Source organism: Melanostigma gelatinosum (assembly GCF_949748355.1).
Source record: "Melanostigma gelatinosum genome assembly, chromosome: 19".
Classification (NCBI taxonomy): Eukaryota; Metazoa; Chordata; class Actinopteri; order Perciformes; family Zoarcidae; genus Melanostigma; species Melanostigma gelatinosum.
Genome location: NC_136652.1, coordinates 19,384,101 through 19,406,291, shown reverse-complemented (window position 1 = coordinate 19,406,291; position 22,191 = coordinate 19,384,101). Strand labels below are relative to the sequence as shown.

The 22,191-nt window shown below is 41.6% G+C and overlaps 2 protein-coding genes across 6 annotated transcripts; both read right to left on the bottom strand.

Moving 5' to 3' along the window:
* Positions 1–176: 176 nt before the first annotated feature.
* napbb (N-ethylmaleimide-sensitive factor attachment protein, beta b) lies at positions 177–6,208 on the bottom strand. The gene is made up of 11 exons (XM_079290942.1): positions 6,046–6,208; positions 4,797–4,876; positions 4,483–4,599; positions 3,940–3,986; positions 3,429–3,506; positions 3,269–3,324; positions 2,825–2,909; positions 2,618–2,722; positions 2,466–2,534; positions 2,307–2,357; positions 177–1,382 (listed from the first exon to the last, which is right to left on the bottom strand). The coding sequence occupies exons 1-11, from the start codon at positions 6,144–6,146 to the stop codon at positions 1,281–1,283; spliced, it is 891 nt and encodes a 296-aa protein (XP_079147068.1). The 5' UTR covers positions 6,147–6,208; the 3' UTR covers positions 177–1,280.
* Positions 6,209–7,593: 1,385 nt separating this feature from the next.
* gpcpd1 (glycerophosphocholine phosphodiesterase 1) lies at positions 7,594–19,426 on the bottom strand. 5 transcript variants are annotated; one of them, XM_079291089.1, is made up of 22 exons: positions 19,147–19,426; positions 18,984–19,054; positions 18,241–18,331; positions 18,052–18,136; positions 17,167–17,205; positions 16,963–17,038; positions 16,182–16,223; positions 15,789–15,912; positions 15,337–15,577; positions 15,046–15,208; positions 14,761–14,890; positions 14,576–14,630; positions 14,392–14,484; positions 14,157–14,234; positions 13,720–13,759; positions 13,470–13,534; positions 13,110–13,175; positions 12,728–12,864; positions 12,212–12,347; positions 11,488–11,648; positions 10,586–10,635; positions 8,752–8,924 (listed from the first exon to the last, which is right to left on the bottom strand). In XM_079291089.1, exons 2-22 carry the CDS (start codon positions 19,045–19,047, stop codon positions 8,881–8,883), a joined length of 1,980 nt encoding a protein of 659 aa, XP_079147215.1. In that variant the 5' UTR covers positions 19,048–19,054; positions 19,147–19,426; the 3' UTR covers positions 8,752–8,880. The 5 variants fall into 5 exon arrangements, with proteins under 5 accessions (XP_079147211.1, XP_079147213.1, XP_079147212.1 ...); XM_079291085.1 differs by lacking the exon at positions 10,586–10,635 and having other exon boundaries at positions 7,594–8,924; XM_079291087.1 differs by lacking the exons at positions 10,586–10,635; positions 16,182–16,223 and having other exon boundaries at positions 7,594–8,924.
* Between the last annotated feature and the right edge of the window lie 2,765 nt (positions 19,427–22,191).

Genomic DNA, 22,191 nt, shown 5'->3' with positions numbered 1-22,191 from the left:
GAAAGATAAACACATGACAAGCTAAATATTGAGGTTTTTGCACCCATTTTTTTTTACCAATCAGACTCAAAGAAGTCCCTCACGACATTCTGTTGATAATAAAAGCTTATTAAATATACCATTGCTGGTTGATAGGTACGGTCAAAGGCAGGACAGCAGAGCCGGGAATATAATATCTTTATTATTGTCCATTCGCACTAGCATACAGATCATACCCACTGTCCTTCCATCAGGAAGAAGCTGGATACGCAGGGTGACGGACCCTTTAGTAAAAACTTTGGTCTGGCTCACACTAGTGAATGTAACAACGCTAATCTATACACAATGACATGCTTAGCGACTGGCCATTAGGAAGGCGCGCTGCAGTAGTTAAACCTTCAATGACACGTTCACGACACGGCACGAGATGAGTGACTAATGATGCCCGTTACCCCAAGACCACTGCCCTGGAAATAAGCAGCACAGGTTTCCATGTCAGTGCTTTTCACTCAAAAATACTCCCTCGCAGGCAAACTATAAATCACAGCTTACAGATTCACACAAAGTATTATTACATCAAGTTAGTAGAAACGATCCCCAAAGTGAGCGTGAGTTTGAATGCGTGTGTGTATGTGTGTGTGTGTGTGAGGGATACACATGTTTAACAGTCTACACTTGGTGCATATCTTTGCCCTTCTTCCAGAAGAGTCTCTCCCCACCGGTGATCAGATGGAAACTTAAACCTTCCTGCGTGGCTGTAATGACTTGAGCTCTAAGAACAACCATGACGTGGACTTGAGCCCTTCCCTTCTACTCCGACTAACAGCAAAACAAATACAAAGGTACATTCTTGAAATCCATACACACCATGATGCTCTGATGTAGAACAGACTGAAACATTTCAACATATATTAAACTAGGTTTAAAAAATAAAAACACCTAACTGCATCTGACGGGGAAAACAATAATTGTACAAAACATGCAGTGCTTGTTGTCGATACCAACATCGGCTCTGAAATCCCCCAGGACAGACTTCAGCAGAAGAAGGTATGCAGCATCCTCCAGACAGAGGTGAGGGCGAGAGGATTCACATTCTGACTAGATTCAGATATGCTCGTAAGGAAAGCAAAGATAGTACTGTGACAGTATAGCAGTGAGCAGTGGAATATTCAAAGTCATCAGCAGACACTCATCTCCAGATGCTATACACAGTGAGCTGAGTGTGTGTGTGTGTGTGTGTGTGTGGAAGCATGCGTGATGGGTTTGTCCCTCCATGCTGTGTTTGTGACCCTGCGTTTCTTTCATTTTAAATCCCCTTCATCGCCCTGGATGGTCTTCTTGATGCGCAGCAGGAGGGCCGTGTGCCACTGGTCCAGACGTGAGATCGAGTCGAACTCCTTCACCTGCAGGCGGGCAGAAGGACACGGAGATAAGTTATTTTTTATGCCCAAAAATTTGCTTTACGATTGGAAGGTTCTGCCCACTGATCTGAATTTAAAGATTCGAGATTACTGTATTTATCCAGAGGGAAGCGTGGACATGAAGGCTGCCACATAAATAGAATCCATAGAAGTAGAGAGCAGTAACAGACGTCAAATGCGACCGTAAAGTGCATTTAAATACGTCATGAGTTTAGGAGATTTGCTGTTAGAGGGATGAAGGAGTTTTTATTTCTATTCGGGCATCTTCTCCTGTATTTAAATTGAACCTGAAGTTGGTATTCTGAACACAGGACAAGGGAGGGGTTGGCAGTCATTTAATTTAAGTCTTAAATATTTGGAGGGAGGGATGCTCCCTCACCACCATCGCTGTTAGTGATTTGAATTGATATATTACCAAACGAAGCTGAGATTGATCAAATAACATCACTACCATCTGTAATGATGTTATTTGAAATAAGATAAAGTCGCTGTTAGGTCTTGAATTCATTACAACACATTACTGGATAATTTATGATTAAATTACACAACATGATGATCTGTTCATTTTCTACCAGCAGCACTGAATTTGATTAAACTAACACCTGTTAAAAGCCACACATTTCAAACCTCTGGCATGGAAATCGCTCTGTGTGCAACACACCGTCGACGAGGACTCTTCACTCTCTGACTTTGCAAAGTCTTTCAGGAGCTCAGCTAAATGTGGATGCACTCCATCCGTCTGCACCAGTTCCATCTAAACACAGCGTCCTGGCAGACTGAACGGATACCTGAGATCCAGCTTTCAACTGTCTTCAACACACGAGGGATCCAACGAAACTACAGGAGCTGAAGCCGAGGGACTTCCTGTGCCCATTTAAAAACTCTCTTAAGGTACACAAGACTTACTGCCTCTGTGAAAGCTTCGCTGTTCTGTTCCTCATGAGCATCAAGAAGTTTCTGTTAAGACAAAAAGTAGGTTACTCATAGAGCAGATTAAAAGGGGGGGGGGGGGGGGGGGTGCGAAGTAAGCCATCAGATTCCTCAGAGTGTTTAGCTTCGAGTTACCTTCAGCAGTTTGCATTCTCGGGAGTCTGAGAAAGCCGGGAACATCTCCTCATATTTTTCAATAGCAATCTGTGGAGACACAGCGTGTTAAACTCCTAAGACGACTCCCCGTCCCAAAGCCAGACACTGAACCACGAAAGGTAGGAACTCGCCTTAGCGTTGAGCTCGTCCACGATGAAGTGACACAGGGAGGCTTTGAAGAAATACTCTTTGGCGCTGTATTTCAGCAACGGGTTGTCCATCGTGTTGGATCCAACCTGGATACATCCACGTCGTTAAAAAGACAACCGTATTAGAAATGTCAGCATCGCCGCGATGACTGAGGAAGTGCAAGCATGACAAATACAAGTAGTGCACACCTGCTCGTAGATCTCTATAGCCCTGTGGTACTGCTCCAACTGAGCACAGTAAGCCCCCACCTTCAGCAGACACTTGTTGGCAGAGCTGAGGACAAAATGCACAACACAAAAGGTACACAACTCATTCAATACAACAGACTATAAGAGATATATATATATATGAGTTTGTAGTGTGCAAGAATATGAAGGGGATGGAAAGGAGCTCTGAGCAGAGGCCTTTTTTTGGACTTGTCATCGTAGGAAAGGCACAAGTGTAGGTGTGTAGTTTCATCATTCTATTAAATTGTAGAAAAAGAACATTCGTGTCCTAGACCTACAAACTTCAAAGACAAGAATTCCTCATTTTGTGAATGAACTATTTTGGGTGATGAATACGACAGTGATCGACTAGTTTTAGAGATTTTAGAGCTGAAAAAAGACTGAATATCCAGAATTTGACGGTACCTGTTGGATTCTTCCCCTTTGTAGTAGTCTGCTGCTTGTTCATAATGTGCAATAGCCTTTACAAAGGGAAAAACAACACAGATACTGTTGAAATATGCCCTGTAGTGATAGTACTAATACTCATCACCAGTATTAACCGACCATGAAACCGAGATATTACCTTCTCGATATCCACCAGTTCGGACTCGTAGATCTCTGCGACATTGATGTGGTGTTTGGCTGCGATGGTAAATCTTCCCTGGAGGATGAGGAAGACGAGGAAGAGGAGGAAGAAGATGAGGAGAAGGAAGAGGAGAAGGAGGAATCGTTACTAACTGGATAAACCCACAGACGCCTCTCGAGTCAATGAAAATGTTGCATTACATTCTCTGTGCAGAGAGGCGAGGTCAAGCAGTAGCCTGTGGCTTCACGTCTACAAGGCGTTAGCTTTTTAATCCTCCCTGACGAGAATAACGAGTATGCAACTTGATCAAGGTATCAGTGTTAACAAACAACAAACTTTAGTGTGCTATAAATATTTAGATATGGGCCCAAATATTAATAATCTGGGAGGGGGAGGAAAGGCAGGCAAGTCTGCTTCATCATGTGTGTATGAACTACCGTACTAAACACAACTAATCAAAATGGCTACATGTGCTGCTGTGAATCAGAACTCTCTACATGCATCTTACCATGTCTGTGTATATATCGATGGCCGCATTTAAACACTTGATTGCCTCTTTTGGCAGCATAAAGGCAAGAGGAGGGGACAGTTAGATATCCTGTTTGTTTTGTTTTAAAATCTTACAGAGCATTGCACAGCACCTCACGACGCATCAGTCCGCATGCTGTGTTATTTCAACAGGGTGAAATGAGGCGACAATCAAAGTTTCTCATATGCTGCATGCAGTCAGGTGTTATTTATGACAAGCAAGGCCCTCTTCTATGAAACAAATACTGTACATATGACGGCTACCGTCCCCTAAACCTATGGCTACAACTATATTTCGGAGAATATGATGAAGAAGATGCAAGCTTGATAGTCGACTTTACCACGAACAGTATTCATAAAAAATACTCGAGTCATGGATGTGGTCGATGAAAGCAACAACTGTCATTACTTAAAACACAACAAATGATGTATCCATAAAAAGGGGGAATAAAAATTCAGGCACAAAACGTAAGATATGTTTTAAAATGAGGTTTGAACCGAATGCGTGACCACATAATCTCACCATTGGGGTCAGACTTCTTGTAAGCATTTCCTGCATCAATGAAACTGGTGGCGCAGTCATGTTTGTTCTGCAGCTGCATGTGGAGCCGTGCAGCCTTGCAGAACGCACTTCCAGCCGCTGAAGAAAGAAGAAAAGGACACTCTAATTTATGCACATAATTCCACCTATTTTCTGTTGTTTTTTTTGTACTTGTGGCACCTTCGCGCTTTGCAGTTATAGTGCCAAAAATTCAACACATAATCCTACGGCTTCTCAAGTGTGTGGAAATTGATACGGTGGATAATATCTTCAGTAAGAAAAACAGCTTATCGCACCGCTCCAGTTCTTGGCCATCTTGAACATGTTGGCTGCTCTGCAGTACATCTCACATGCTTCTTCCACTTTGTGAGGTCCTCTAGACAAAGAAAGGAAACAAAGAGGAAACAGAAGTACACAATTAAATATAGTTCACATGTTCATGCAGGCTCCTCAGCATACTACGGTAACAAAAAAATCTGATTAACGTGCAAAGTTGCTGCATTTCTCAGAGATGCAATGCTCAGATTGGTGGACTGGCTTAAATAAATCCCTCTAAACAGGCACTGTAGATCTCCCTCCCTCCATGACAAAGAGTCCATGGAGTTCATGGAGTTGTAATAATACTCTGGCCATTCAAATCATGGCAAAGGGATTACATCACTGCCTGGTCAGAAAGCCTGCCAAGAGTTATCACGCACGAGAGCTGCCAACGCGTAACATCTGGGGGTCACCTAGGACAGAAAAAACACTGAGTCATGCGGGATAATAGCTGCTGGCTTTTTGTATTTGGGCCGTTGTAAACAACGTCATCATGGCAAAGTATTCATTATAAGGTACCTTCTTGGAGAATACTTTGCCTCTGTTTTAGTCATTTTTGTTGCACATCACTCCTGCATGGTGCCATTCCTGTACTCCCTACCATGTTTGTACATATCATGTAATATTGGTATAGTCAACATAAACAGGCTGAAACCTTCAGTGTGAGTCTTATGACAGAGGGTTCCCATAATAATCCTTTAACCTCTATGAAACCCTGGTTATATATGTTTTGGTGTTAAAGTGTGCACTGATAAAAAAGGAAGCATTGAAATTGAACCGTGTTATAAATGCTGTTGAGTTACAAGCAATAAACTCACAGCCAGGGATTATGAGGTTAGGTCAGAGGAGAATGTTTTGAAATATGAAATATGTCACCTCGCAATATACAGTAAATAAAGTCAAAGTAGATGTTTTAAATTAGCTATAAACAGACTGCTGCGTAGCTTCCGAGCATTACGTTAGTTCCAGGAGAGTCGTGATCTGCTGGCTTGTTTACAATGATGCTAACAGCTAATTTATCTAGCTAACTGACATACAGGAAATGTTAATGTCACGTGTCGTCCCCCTAGTTTAATATCTAACTACGACAATATCTTGCTAATCAACACATCGACAGCTAACTGAATGTATGTGTACATAAAGGTCGGTAGCGTGCCAACTTTGCTACTGCCAGTTTAGTTAACGCTCGCTAGCTGTTTGTTCTTTGGTGCAGTGCTGCTGTCTTACCCTCCAAACATCCCTCCCAAAAAAGAGCCAGAGGACTTGACTTTTTTGTCAGCGTCGGCCATTAGCTGAATCGCTTCCTTCTCTTTCCCACTGTTGTCCATTTTCTTTGCTTTATATGAGACAAAGTTATGGTGAGAGGCAGAACAAATAACCCGCAGAGGATTCCGCTGTTGTACAGTCAGGATTACAGTCGACGGGGTTTAGTCAGCGTAGGCGTGTACCAAGCTAGCGCCTTCGCCGAGTTCCGTTGCATGGCGGGAGTTTGAGTGCATTACGTGACAAACGTAGTTGGCTTCAAGGCGAAATAAACTACAACTCCCAGTAAAACACGAAGCTAGTTTTTTAAAACTCTGACGGGTATTCGCAAACATAAAAAAAATGTTGTCATTACGTTTTACACACTATCAAATCACATTTCCACTTTTTCATAAAGATAAGATAAATATTATATTGTACAAAAATATATATATATTTACACTGTACGTAGTGTTTCCGTTCAACAGAGCGCGCTAATACTTTATCAACTGACCCTGAATCTTCTTTTTAAGTAACGTTAGTGCTAAGTAGTTAGTATTACTTTAGTAGAAATAGAGTTGAGCCATATTTTTAGGTCAACTGCACATTACATTTCACGTTATACTGTAGTAATATATAAATCTGCATGGATTTTTACTACATCTTAAAAGCCTCTGTTTTTAGTAGGCCTTTTCATAGTGGACGTAGAGCACAGGTGTTACTAATAACATTAATGACAGTCAGGCAGTAGCATGTAGGTAAAATAAACTCCTCGACATGCAACGACGTTACAACGCGCTTACATGTGAATGCATCAGAAATAATTATACAGCAATGTTATAAAGCAGGCTAAAATAAAGCACTTATTCTGAATAGAGGGCGTGTGCCTTGATGTACTGTCTGATAATAAAGGAATAATGACTGCTTGACTGTGAGTCAGCATGCAGTGAGGCCCGCGCCCTGGCACGGTCAGCACCAATGTTTGTTCTCCAAACCTGATCGCCTTAACAAAAGAGATCTACTTGTTGTTGCCTGCATATCCCACAATGCCATCTGCTCTAACAAGTGTTTACGCCTACCTAACTATGTGCTAAGCACCTGTGAATCTAGTTATCTTTAATTCTTAATTCCTATCTTCTTCAACCTTGCACCGGCCAACCAATGAGCTTTTATTCATCCTAGTCCAGCCTTTGTATGACCCAAGTCAACCCAAGGGAAGAGGTCAGTGATAAATCAGTTTCATGCTGACAACTGCTGTCGACCAGCGTAATCATATGATAGGAAAGAAGCCGTGTGTCATCAGTGGTGCATACTTCTGCTTTGTGTACGTGTGTTATCTTATTTTAACAGCAGTGTCAGCCGCACAACCTGTTCCAATGTTCATACAGATAGAAACATTATGTCCTGTTAAAAGTTTAGTTTAAAATGCAGATCATTTCAGACGGAGGAATAAACAACCTCCGTTATTGAAAATCTACCTACTGGATGCAAAAGAAAAAAAGTCAAAAGACAAAATAAACAAATATAGGTTTGGATTTTTATTTACATTACCTTTTGTATTTTTCTGTCCTGAAGTGTATTATATACTAGATTCATACAGATACAGAGGCCATGCACGACTGAGTCATTATGGTTTATAGTTAAGAGATTGTGTGATAAACAAGACACACACATAGTATACAATACATGGATTTGTTTTTGCTCTGATCAACATACAGCATTACAATAATACATCATATCAATATGCAAATGATGAATTATATCAAGCGCAACAAAAAGCTCGTTCGTGCAATAAAAAGTATGAGTGTTGTGAAGTAGGGACGTGTTCCTTCTGTACACACGTCTCAACTCAAGTCTATTCTGATAGATGAGTGAGGTATTGGCGGTTTAAATACAGAAACAGACCTGATTGTTTTCTTTCCCCCATAAGGCTGTGGTATGTACTGTGCGCACACTGTCATAAATAAAACATTCCTCTGCTTTTCCTCAAATCAAGTAGATAAGGAGAATAAAGGATATCGCACATTCAGCATGTAAAGGAGAAGGAAGTGCTTCCAAACTGTCAAAATAAAACAAATCCTTCATGTAGGCTGAGGCGAGCATTTTTTCACAGCAATCTGCACCTCCCAAAATATTCCTGTGCTGAACCAGAAATAGCAATCAGTTGCCGTTTCTCATTGCCATTTGAGACAATGAGAACAACATTTAAGGAAATGGCTACATGCACAGAAAATACTAAACAGCAGAAAGAGAAAAAAAAAATCATTATGCAACATCATCATGAACTTAAACACACAATTTGCAGTTACACTTTCACCCCCGTAAAACATATGGACTGTAAAACGATGCAACGTATTAGCTAAATACATATGCGATGTGATGTAGTCTTCCACCATTGTAAAGACCTCTTTACACACTATTCTGAAAAAAAAAAGAGAAAAAAAAATGGCCACCCTTCATGTTTTGGCAAAACATCCACATATTCGCCAACAGAAAGCATGAAAAACAAAAACTTGTGTGAAGATGCAATGCTTTTCGACATAAGTGTAACTAAGTGGAGTGGTGATGGTTTGAGTGGTTTTACTATTGTGATTAAGTTTTCTTGTAACAATCTTCAATCAACATGTTTCTATTTGATCATCCATTCCCACAATTGTTTTTGGGGGGGGGTCGTTCATGAGGAGCTGAGTCCAGAATCGGACTCCGCGCTGCCAGCAGAGCTATTGGAGGCCACGCAGGGAGCCATGGAGCAGGTGAAGGAGTAGCAGGAGCTCTTGAGGGTCTCCTCTGTGATGACCTCCTCCAGGGTGTGTTGTCCCTCTAGCTGGAAGATGTTTTGCTGCTCTCCAACCTCCTCACAGATACTAAAGGAGAAAGTGAGGAGACACCTTTCTGTTAGATCACTGGATGCAGTTTGTGGATACTACAGTCAGTCATTAAAAGACTAAACTCTTTCTGTTACATTTAATTACAATTGGCTTGGAATAAATGATTTAGGGAACATTTTGTAAAACAATATGGATATAATGGTATGATTTTACAACAATCACACAATCTCCTGAAAGTAGCTTAATGATTGAATTATCGCCCAGCACTACCGAGTAGTTTTTGGGAAAAAACTACAAGTCAGACTTATGGATTCTTTTTTAATTTTGCACATTTTATCTGATAAAAGTGAAAGAAAAACGGTTGAACATCCATTGGGCAATATGCAAAAAAAAAGAAAAGACAAGACAACTCCAGTCCATTTCTGCCAAACTACCGGTAAATAGCAAAGGGGCAGTATCACCATACATACATTACTCATTCTTTCATGCAACCTAATGGAAACAGCACAATCTGCTTCATTCGTGTTGGCCAGGGGGATGATTGCACTGGTAGCCAGCGAGTTCATGCTCCCAGGTCAAATCACATGTATGGCCGAAATCCTCACCAGCGAGCTATCGCAGATCATTCCATCCCCACGTGGACAATGTCGTGCATTGTTCTCGTGAGCTAAAACCTCTGTTCCGTGGAGGTACAATGCATTTAGCTCAGCTGTGCAGGCTTACTGTTAACAGAAAAGCTGGGCCCTCAGTGCGCCGCTCTTCCCCGGCTGTGCATCCCCCCACAATGAGCTCCCTCAATCCGACGCTTCACAGGGAGTAGGTGATGTTTTTGTTCAAGCCAAGGCCAAATATTAAACAGTTGAACTTTTGCTCAGATTGAGAGCACCATCTGTCTGGGATGTTGACGTCTCCAAAAGTACAAGTTATCAACCCCCGTCTCTCAAAGTAAACACCTTCAAGGAGGAAGCTCATTGCCAGCTTCCAGAGCCCGCCAATCCAAGATAGCAAATGTAAGATGTCTGTCGAGCAAGATATTCTGCTCACGTTCCACTTGTGTCACGAGACAGAACTACTTTCCAATCCAACATAAAGTGTCCAGTGTAATCACCCCTTTTGTAAAGAAACTAAACTGCAGTACAAGCAGATCTTCTACAAACTTAATCGGTGCAAATAACAGAAAAATGTGAAAAAAATATGCCGTGGCCTCTGACAAAGCTGCTGAGAGGTGAAGAGCTGTACATATGAGGCTTGCACCAAAAGACCATCCCTTCCATTCTCTTTCATGACATTTACAAGCTGCAGATAGTGAGTGTGCATACATCAGCTTTAGCCAATTACAACCAGCAGTAAATCCAAAGGCATATTCATATTGTTTTGGTCCACACAGAAGCCCAATATGTCAAGTAACACTGCCTCATGCATGAAACAAGCCATTCACTTTCACTGCTTCCCTTGAATATCACGAATATCATGCCAGGGATCAGATGAGGAGGCCTTTCATAACTTAAACAATAAGCAGCCGGTAAAAAAGGAGGAGTGACACGAGCCTGTAAAAATAAATAAAAGACAAACATGGCAGTTGACCACCATGTTTAGTTCAATCCAAAAATATAAAAACAACAGTATTGTACTCTCAAAAACATCAGCCAAGAGTGAGCAAATAAACAAAACACAGCCAGGAACCAGAGAGACATTACGGGAATCTGAAGAACTTGAGTCAAAATATGGCACCAAGCTTTCACAAATTCTGTAAGAAAGAGGCACAGTTATAACAACAACCTGGAGATCGTACATGAGGTTACACATGGAGCCTGTTGGGTTGTAAACTAGGGTTCAAAGCATACATAGGCCTTCTGTCTGCAGGGGTCTGTCAAACGTCTGGGCTAATGTAATGTAGAGCAAATGTCCCTGAATGGTGAAACACAGAAGTGAAACGGCTGCACTAACAGGCCCTGCTGAGCACGCCGATATTCTCAGACCAAAGGGAACTCGCTGACCCCGCTAGCAGACCTGGCGTTCTGTAACACCATTGGGACGTCGGCGTTGTCAACCTGTTTCACAGTCATAAACACGGCGGTCAATGAATGATCAAACCACTTTCAGCAACTGCTGTGGCAGATGCCATGTGACGAAGGGGTCTGCCAAGGCCTGGTGCTATAACCTTGAACCCGTGAAACTTCCCCGATAAGAAAGGCACTTTCTATAACAAGGAGCAGTGTTGTGAGAGCACTAATCAAATGTACATAGCTGAAAGCCCTGCTTAGTCACCATGGTTTCAGGCGGACACAGAGACACAACAAGAACAGCATGTACTGTTCGGTTTGCAGTGCGGTGTGTTGGCTAACAAGCAGAGCTCGAAGCTTGAAACAACAATACGAATGTTAAGCAAACATGGCAGATAAGTGAACTGAATGTACGAATAGAAGAAAATGCTTCTTTTTTTTTTTTTTTTCTTTTTTTTTTAAACAAACAAAGCATGTGCAAAGTAATTTGCACATTTGCAGCTTTATGCTTCACATGAACAGAAACGGTTGCATTTGCGGTCTACGCTGCAAAGAGTTGCGTTCTTCAGGAGCGACGTGTTGTGTTTTTAACCGACCTATCGTAGATGAGCCCATCGATGCCCTGCTCTCTCAGCTTCCGTCTGGTCTCGTGTTCGTTGTTGTCGTCTCCCCAGCTGAACACCACCAGGCCTTTAGACTGGGCATCCCTGATGTAGGACAGGTTCTTCAGCAGTTCCTCAGTGTGGCCACTGATCCCCTAAAAGGACACAGGAGAGGAAGTCCAGTGAGAAAAAAAGTGTTCATCTCAAACCAGTGTTGCTCTCATGTTGTTTAAAACACGGGTTCAATTTGTGTGTGTGACACATAGCAAGTAAGCTAACTCATCTCCAGACGTGCCTTCAACAAAAAGAGACGTCATTTATAAAGTGTCTGGAGTTTAGCACTGACTAAAAGCACCTAGGATATCTTAAAGACCGTTTTCACAGCGCTGTGCCAACGAACTGGTCCGTTGAGTAGACGGTTGTTTTGACCGGCGCGGGCGCGGTGGACTAGTTTTTCAAGTTGTTTGCTCAAGGGCACTGCAGCAATGCTCGTTAAGAGACGGTGCAACACCTTTTGATACAATAGCTGTTCAAAGACTAGGTCTAGCTATTTTTGGAATTAGGAATTGCAACACATTTAATGAGTGTTTTGGTAACTAAATCCTGTCGTTCCATTGTATTGTATTGCTATATGTGGCATTTAAAAAAACACACAAAGTCTGGATAATTCAGTAGATGCATTAAGATGAGTATTTGACTTTCTGCAACAACGGCTCACCAGAATATTCTCACTCTGGGCGAAACTGATGGCGATCTGAGTGGTCTGGCAGCGGATGTCCATCAGGTCCGTGTATTTCTCTGTAATGCCCTGAGTCAGGAAGAGGATGGGGTACTTGTTCTGCTTTCGACGCACCCTGAGGGGAACACATGGGAAGATGTCAGCAGCTGTTGGAGAGCACCGTCTGAGTTTAGAACTATATCCTGTAAACACGGCTTCTTAATCACAGCGAACATGAATCTAAAAAGTCTAAACTGACTGAAGCAGAAGTAGCATGAAATCTTTAAAGACAATGTACACCGAGTATTTTCAGTTGATGTGTGCTTTTAACAACTTATTCAGGATAATTGTGCCAATAAATGGGATTTGTCTGAAGATTAGGAGAAGGAAGACCTTCTATGGGTCTTTGTCTGAAACCGTGTAATGCATTTATGAAAGCTAAAACGTGATCGTGTCTCTGGATAGTAGGAAGAGTCTAAATCCGGCCACACTTTATCCTCTGTTAACGGTGCTCACATGGTGCAGATATCCGGGTCGAAGGAGGAGAAGACGATGCGTCGGTTTCCCCCTTTTTGCAGAATGCAGGACAGGATGATGTCGAGGAATGTGTTCATGTTGAGGTAGGATGACAGGTCTCCAACCCACGACCCGTCCTGTCAACAAAACACAAGTTCACCATGAGAACATTCGCGCTCAATTCTACAACAATAACATTCTTTGCAAAACGCTGCGGGACGTTTGAGCAAGTACAATTAAAAAGTCCTTCTTCCGAAACCCGTTTGACATCATCAACAAGCATGATGAATCCTGTCTCGCACGCATGCCTGGTATGGGTGTGTGACCACAAGCACTTAAAGAGTCCCGATTACAACGCAGCGTATTGTGTCAGCGTACTCACCTTCAACTGGCAGATCCATTTGAGCTCAATGTTGAAGCCCACGGGCTCAGGAATAGTTTGGAGGATCTGGAAAAGAGGGATGAAGGTTCATCTTACAGTGACTTCGATATGACAAAAGTGACAGGTGATAGGTAGACTACAATGACGATAAGTAGCTAAACACATACACATACACATACATACATACATACATATACACATACACACACACACACGAATCAGTTGCTGAACAGGTAATCCATAGTCATTTGGGAGGGGAGGTAGTTCCTAATTTGTCGATAGATATGTCACGGTAAGGCAAACAGCTCTCGCTGATTACATTAACTGTTTAATAATCATAACCATTATAAAGTCAATCACCTGTGAGAGTGAAGGGAATGGCTGATGCTCATCGACTTCCTCCTCCTCATCCAGCAGATCTGAACCTGCAAACAGACGACGGTTAATGCACATCACACAAAGCATCTGCTGACTACCGTATGCATTCAGCTCCATGCCGGTCTTTTCATCTTCAGTTTGCGTGAGAGTGCCGTATGCAACACAGGAATGAAAGCAACACGTTTTTTCCCAGGCAGACGGAGATGAAACCACACAAAGAACATGTGCGTACCTTTGGCATCGTTTTCTTTTATCGCAGTGGCATGGACCAGCTGTGAAACAACACAAAGCATACATTATCTACTCTGTAATCAGTAGGTTCACTTCCATGTTTTATGTTTTGGTATCTTATCATGTACATTTGCATTCTTTCTATTTGTGATTTGTGGGAACTACCGGTACACCAATTACTAGAAGGCTTTTCCCACTGAGAAGGCACTAATCCCAAACATGCTTCATTGGCTGATAGAAGACAGTTACACAACCATTTCTTCAATGTCCATTTTATTAACTGGGAAGATGCTAATGTTCTAGGTGTAAAGGACATTTGAACTTCTCACAGCAGGAAGCGCACCGGTGTAACTAATATCAACATTGTTCACTTTCATCTAAAGGATAAATGTCAACCTGGGTTGTATTTGCATAGTATTTATCATTCCAGGTTTTTACCTTCAGAAGCTGCAGCTGATCAAATGTCAAGTCTTTGACTGGCACCTCAATAAGCTCCAGAGACGTCTTGTCGTTTTTCTGTGAAGGGGAGATAAAAAGAGCGACATGAATTCATCTTAGTAGTGACATACTTTTGCTTATCATCTTTCTGAACGTCTGTTTAGAGTTCGTGAACAATAGAAATGCCAACAGAGAAGTACAGCACGTTATAAATCATTTTGATTTATTATTTTACCTTCTTGGTGGATATGCAGCAGGTCAGATCGTGGTAAACAATGGGAACATCGTCCTTGGAGAGGTGGACATCAAACTCTACATAGGCTGCACCCTACAAGTACACAATTGACACATAATTAAGGATGAAGTCGTGATAAAAAGGTGAATATTCACTCATGCTCTAATCCATCTGCAGAACTCACATGATTGGCGGCGCTTTTGAATGATGCCACCGTGTTCTCCCTCACTATTTGGTGCCTGTAAAACACAAATGTAAACACCATTTGTTGACGGGGGAACAGACACGCAGATGCATCGAGCCACACACACACACACACACACACACACTTCAATCAGCTCCAAGTCAGAGTCCGTCGTGGTGACTCACTTGGCTGCGTGTGTTCTGCCAGCTCCTCTGTGGCCCACATTCAGAGTACTTCTTTTCTTCCAGTACTTTGTGAAGGAGGAGCTCATGTCACACTGCAAACCCTGAATGGGTCGGATCACCAGGTAATCCACTGAAACATAACAACAAGGCAAGTCAACAGGTTTCACCCACACACATTGTTTGTATGAGACAGAGAAGAAAAGACAGGTCGGACAGTTCCTCCCTTCCTTTGGCTTACTCGGATCCTTGTCAGCCAGTATGAAATTTGTTTGTGCAAACTCTCACCTCTGACTTTCCCGATGGTCTGTCTCGAATTTCGACCCATTATTGGAAGTGTGGCTACTCCGTAGTCCTTCCTGCTCTCGGAGAAAGAGGAGGAGAGGAGGCAAGCTGTGCCCACATTACCCGGATGATCGTCCCTCTGGCCTACGAGCTCACTCATATCCTCCTGCGAACAAACATATCAAACCAGTCCAGCTGAAAACAGATCGATCTAATCACCACCACACCTGATGTGTTCATTTGTCCTTTGTATTCAAGAAATGTTTTTTACTGGTTCATCAGAGGCAGCATTACCTCAAAGAACTCGAAGGTGAGCTCCAGGTTGTACGGGTCCAGGCTGTGGATACTGTACTCGGCCCACTGGGAGGGCTCCAGTGCATAGCCGCACTCGGGCTGAGAGTGGCGCGACTTGTAGCCGTTGGCACTGATCATGCTGATCTCCAGGGTGGTGGTCTCCTTGTGCAAAGATAAAAGACTATACTCGTCTTCGTCCTCATCTTCCTCCTCCTCAAATCCCTCTAATGTCAGCTTGATTCTGAAAGAATGAATCAATAAACACAAATAAAAGGTGAAATGAAATCCTGTTTCACTCTTAGTTTCCCTTATTTATATTTCATATGCAGGGTTTCTGTTACACCTGTAACAGGTATAGTAGCACCGTGATAGCACACTGGTCCGCCTCATGTCACTGTCAAGTAGAACTTTCTCTGCGTGGTGTTAAATTCGACCTCGCTGTCGTCCCTCACCTGAAGCGAGACTTCTTGTACTTCTTCTTAGTGATAGACACCGGAGCGGTCTTAGAATAGTGCAGACGCAGGCGAATCTCTGTCTGGCACGTGAGCCACCCAGAGTCAACACAGTTCACCCCATCTATAAAAAGGAAGGACACAGACAGGGAGCATGTGATGACAATGTCTATCCATCAAAGAACAACAGCACCGTTTGTTCTGTTCTGTAAAGAATGACATCAAAAACTGGCCTGTACAAAACACAGGAAGTGACGACAATGTGGCCTCCGGGGAGCAATTTAATCATTCTGTAAACCTGCATAATGTTATTAACGTAGAGAGCACCGTAGTTCGTTTTTGTGTTTGTCTAAAGTGGTGGCTTTATGTCTTGTTTTTTTAAATCCAACTTACTGTGAATTCCAAATTGTCCATCATCAATATTTTGATGTGATGCTGCAATAAAGGAGCACATTAGACACAGTGCAGAAGAACATTTCAACAATTTCCTGTTACACAAGAGGAACATCTCAGTTCGATGCCTCCATTGCTCGGATTTCACTTTGCCTCAACGTCAAGTGTCGGAAAAAAAACTGAGCACAGGCCTGTGATTCAGGCTAATTTAGCAGGTTTGTGTTCATGAAACCACTCAGAACTCAAACAAAAACACTTCTGGGTCGAATAAATTTTTTAAAATAAACCTCATATTTGTAACAAATTCTTATTCTAAGGGGAAACGTAAAAAGGTTTGGGTGCAACTATTGTACCGTTCACGGTCATTTTGAATGAGCTTTGTCCGTGTTAGCGCAACACAGTGGCTTTCAACTAGAAAGGTCAGCAATATGGGCTTATGACATCTGCTGCATTGCAGTGTTTACTCCACAGCTATGAATTATTCCTGCAAAGGTTGTCCCTGCTCATTGCCAAATAAGCAAGAATCTCCAAAGTCTACAAATAAATGGCGCTGCACTCAGGTATGTTCATACCAAAAAGGTCCCTGAAATATGACCCTTCTTCTTCTTCAGTGTTAGGAAATATAAAAAAAGAACTGCCCTTACATTAGTGTCAATGGGCACATATTGTCCCAGGGAAGGGAGTGGGAGGTGCTAAGGGGGGGGGGGGGGGGGGGTGAGTACGACACACTTTCCCAGACCCAATCCCAACGCGCAGCTTATATATTTATTTCATTCTCTACCTGTGGGGCTCATCGTGCGGGGTTGTTGATGGGTCTCCCACATATTGACTATCACTTGACAGGGACCACCTGCACTCTGCAATTCCAATGTTTGGTACAATGTTAGGACTTTCAAATCAGATACATCACTACACTTTTCAGTCTCATTTGCATAGCCGCTGTTGGACAAGACTGTCAGAAAGGATTTAGAGATGGTATAGTCACCAATCCCAATCCGGGGCTGTCAGTCACCCTGGTTGAAATCTGAAATGTGGAGTCGTTAGTGAAGAGAAAAAGAAAAATGGCTTCAGTTAAAAATTGAGCTGCTCTCTTCATCTGTAATAGAGCAAAGATCAACTTTAGCACGAATATGGTAGTAGCATCACATCACATTTTGTAATTTAATGATATCATTGTAGACTTGAAGGGAATATTACACTAAGGACACGAATGCAAGCACTGCTCAAGCCTACAGTTATGAACAACACGGTCCCTGAGCTTTAACGCTGGATTGCTGCCAACATGACAGTAACTTCAGTGTCTTAAATTTCAAGCGTGACATTGGTTCCACGAAAGAAATAAAAACCCTGGTGAGAGAGCCTCTTGAGCCTTACAGCAGCTGTTGAAGGCCAATGACAAATTTCGCTTCACAGGAACCTTGAGCCTATATGCCATTTATAGTCAGGATTCTGATCTCACGTAATATGAACCACTCCCGACATAGAAAAGCACACCATTACTAGAAATCTTCGGGTGATTTTCTGTCCCTTTCTTTTCGGGGGGGTAAGCTGGCTATTCCACAACAACGCCCTAAAGGCATGAACACAGGCATGGAAAGAGATAAATAAATCGTGTGACTGATCCTTAAGTTAAACTGTGTCGAGTCTAATGCTTTACAACAAACTCATTGGAACAAACAAATAGAACTTGGTTTCTCCATCCCTTCTGATGAGCTGCAACAGGAAAGGTATGAATTTACACGGGCTTTCAAATTGAACAATATTTATCTTTAGCTGCTGCTTTCAAGGGATTATTCTTTGACAGCATATTAGCAAATCAAATCAGATATTTTGAGGCAACACTGTGATAAATGCAGGAGTCTCTGTTCACCTTTGACTGCAGAAAGAAGCCTTTGAGATAGCGGTACATTGACACAACTCCTTTAGGCACAGAGACATTTGTAGTCCATGTGTTTCTGTCAGGGAGGAAACACACACGTTCATATTTTAGAGGAAACGCAACATAGTAGAGAACATCAAATACCGTAGTATAATGACTGGGACATTGCACATGACGTACCCATCACTCCCATCAGAGTGTAAGATCACAGCGCTCTGATAGCTCCAGCTTCCTAGGGCTTCACAGCTCCCAACAACGGCAATCACCTCCCCTAGAAGTGTTCAAAATGGACTTTTACATGATGCTACATCAGCAGAAACAACAACAAAGATGATTAACATTTATAACAACCTGTACAGTTTAAACGACAATATTTAGATGTCAACATAGACAGACAGATAGATATTAGTATATGCTATTATATGTATCATAATGCTATAATTAGCATTATGATAGAGGTAAGCAATCAAAGTAACAGTAATATATATATATATATATATATAAAGTATAAAAAATGCACAATATATACAGTAAAAATAACAGACAAAACATATGAAATATAAAAAATGCACAATATATAAAGTAAAAATAACAGACAAAAAATATTAAATATAAAAAATGCACAATATATACAATTAAATAGAATAATATTAAATTAACTAACTAAATAGTAGTGCAAAGAAGACATGTTTGAAATGTCTTCTTAAACAAGGAAATAAATAATCGTACATTCTGTCTCATAAAATATATAAAACGTGCAAAATTGTCAAAACAAGATTTTCAGAATCATATAACCTCCGTTTTTTGTCTAAATTGTGACACAATGACTTTAATATTAGTGTCATATTTTGGCAACACCACACTTCACAAACAGATCATCTGTGACAAAATGAATACATTGTATAATAAAACGTATTACATACCTGGGGATGTTTCGCCTCTGACAGATAGAGTCACCTGAGCAGTCTCCATAGTGAACACAGGCATGAACCAGCTGAAACACAACAAACATTGTAACCAAAGGGTGTTGTTTTATAGAAACCTAACGGTACCGGTGAGTGTCACGTCCACGAATAATAGTCCTACCTTCTTGACTTTGGCAGCTAGATGACACTACGTAGCCCTTGGCAGTCTTGAAGATGGAGGCTTCACACTGCGCCAAGTCTAGCTATCCCGCAGAGAGGCATCGGTCTAACGGTACGTTTAGGGGAAGCATTAATAAACTGTCTCACCGCTGCTCGACGATTAGCTAACTAACTAGATACTCCAGGCGCACAAACAACGCCTGTCGTAGCGCAATAATGAACAACATAGATGTACAATCGAGAGTGTCGAATGCAGAATGATCTGGCCGCCACGAAGTATGTTACACAATGGTCGCGATGCAGAGAACAGCGTCACGTTCATAAACACGGGAAACCAGGACATCCGGTACATACTTTCAAAGTAAATTTATTGACGATGTATTTAGCAATAAGTAAAAGAGTAAAACAAATCAAGGGTTATTATTGTCATTACACACCATACACTGCTGGGTTTTAAGGACTGATTCTGATATATATTTTTGTTGGACTGCATATCTTAGAATACACCATAATTACATACATGGTATGTCTTCAACAGAGAAGGCTTTGATTGAGCAGAAATCATGCTATAAATTGAGATGACGTGTGATTTAAAAGAAAACTAAAAAAAACTCTGGAGGCAAATATTTTATTTGATGTAAGTATTGAAACCTTTTATTTTGAAAGTATAATTTCCATATGACGTGGTGTGTTCTAATTTCCGCCTGCTGTTTGACGAAGCCGGGTCATACCGCCCTGTTCTGGATCCGTGGCGTGTCGGTCAGCTGCGTTCACTGATCCTCGGAAACACGGGCACACTCAGCTGAACGCACACGCTCGACCCCCAAAAGGTGGTAAACAAAACAAAAAAAACACAAGAATGTCGATCTTTTAAATATCGTGCTGACAACACAAAACATTGACGACAAAACAGATGATGTCAAAAGCGACAAGATTAAAAGCTTTTGGCGAATTAGTTAGTAACAAACATCCAATACGACACTCGTATATTAGAATGAACGTTACTGCAGTAAACAACATTCGTAAATTAAAATATTGTTGTCACTAGATCCATTTGACCATTTACGACCACATGAGTTGAAAATAATAAAATAACAACGGCGTAGGGAAATGTACGTGAACAAAAATGACTGCAAGGCAACAACACGTGTGCGCATTCCCTTTCTAAGAAACAAACGTGTGGGGTGAAGAGAGGACAGGAGTGTTATGTACAGTAGGGTAGGAGCGGGGGCGGGTTGAAAGCTATGCCAAGAGCACTGTCGGGGATGATTTTCCAATAACAGGAACGATATGTTCTACGAAAGCGTCCAGTTGCACAACTAAAATGTAAATTGATAACATGCAGCTGTTGTTAGACGCCTTCACTTTTCACATTCACCCTTCACATACTACTCAACCATAATAATAATAATAAAAACAGTTGCTACCATTTCCCCAAGGTATAGTAGCCTACCACATTGTCCGGACAGTGTCAGTTTATTACCTATTCGGGTTATTACCTATTCATTTAACAGTTATACAGCCCAGCTTGCTAAAACTAAAGCTGCCACAGCAGGACTCTGAGCAGCTCCAATGAGCATATGGGGGAATGATGGTGCCTTGCTCAAGGGAACTTTAAAAAGTGACTGTACTGTACATGAGTTTTGGTTGACAAAAAAGGTTTTGTTAGACAAGCTCCAACCATTTGGGTTTTTAAACGAAACTGCAAACGAAAGAGCTGTGACCCTCCTCTGCACACAGTTCAGACTGAACACCAAAGTTTAACCCGTAGCCCCCTCCAGTGTTCAAATGAACATATTGCAGGCAAGGAGGAGAAGACTTTGCAGCATATAAATAAAAGTAAATCAAAATTTTCCAGTAAAAAAACAAAACACTGTCAGGACTTTAGCTTCCTCACAGTGCAGTTCCTCATCTCTTGCATGCAATATGCCTATTAATATAAGCCTACATGTGAGGAAATAAAGCAGCGTCAAGTCTTTTGATGAATCAGGGATTACAGGGTCCCTCTTGTTTTTGGGGTAAGGCAGACACGGCCGAGTACTGATGAGTACAATGAGGACGATGAGAGCTTTCATTTAGGGATGAGCTGTTTCTAAAAGTTGGAGCAGCAAAATCACCAGAATTACAGTTGATGCTGCATCGGGTAGCAAAAGAGAACAAATGTATGCCACTTGAATAATTCATACTAAATCATTGTCGTGCTGCTGATCAAATACAAAATACATTATTTTGTACAGCCGCAACATTGATCACATGGTTGGAGTCGTAGATGCATCTCTTCTAGTCGGCGAAGACACATCACTCACTTTGCCTGCATGTTACCAGAAAACACCCAATCAAAAGATGTATAGTGCCGTCCATACATTCAGCATCATCCATAGTGAGTTAGTGCATTTTAATTGGTTGATTTATGATCCCAAAATGTATACGACACAAATAAGAACAACAAAACACTGAAGAATAAGGCACACCAAGTAAATAAAATGCTACATTTGAAGTCCACACATAAAGAATGTTGAGTGCAAAAATATACTGTATTTGAAAAATGAGCATAATGGAATATAAGGATCAAATATTCTGTAAAAACAATACAAAAGTAATTAAGGAGGCAAAAAGTCTTAAGAATATTCTAATTTTGCGAGATTTTTCTTTCTATCCAGCATGTGGACGCTGTAATATAGTTTCTGATTAAAATCTGTGAATATGTTATCAGAAATGAACCTTCCTGATGATGTGGCCACATCTCCAGTCTAACAATGATATCAATGTTGGTTCAAGTGTTTGGATTAATGTGACATCAGACTCTGAGTTTCCTCTGTTATGTGGCGTTACTGAGTCCGATCAGCTCAGTCGTCAATAGTCACGACATTCTCGAGATCGAGATCCAGTTTCACCTCAGTGTGCTGACTCATCCACTGGTTCCGAGAACTGAAGTAACAGATATACCCAGCAAAGGAATATAGACCCGATTCACATGGCTCACTTAAAGATTCAGAGACTTAACCGTTACAATCATGTACCATTTTTATTGTCACACTATGGCAGA

Coding starts and splice junctions, on each gene's coding strand:
- gpcpd1 (XM_079291085.1), bottom strand. CDS start 19,047: ATGCCTGTGTTCACTATGGAGACTGCTCAGGTGACTCTATCTGTCAGA. Junction 14,485..14,575: donor TCAAAAGCGCCGCCAATCAT/GTGAGTTCTGCA, acceptor GTGTACTTGTAG/GGTGCAGCCTATGTAGAGTT. Junction 13,760..14,156: donor ATCAGCTGCAGCTTCTGAAG/GTAAAAACCTGG, acceptor GTTGTTTCACAG/CTGGTCCATGCCACTGCGAT.
- napbb (XM_079290942.1), bottom strand. CDS start 6,146: ATGGACAACAGTGGGAAAGAGAAGGAAGCGATTCAGCTAATGGCCGAC. Junction 3,987..4,482: donor CAAGAAGTCTGACCCCAATG/GTGAGATTATGT, acceptor TGCTGCCAAAAG/AGGCAATCAAGTGTTTAAAT. Junction 3,507..3,939: donor TCGATATATACACAGACATG/GTAAGATGCATG, acceptor CTCATCCTCCAG/GGAAGATTTACCATCGCAGC.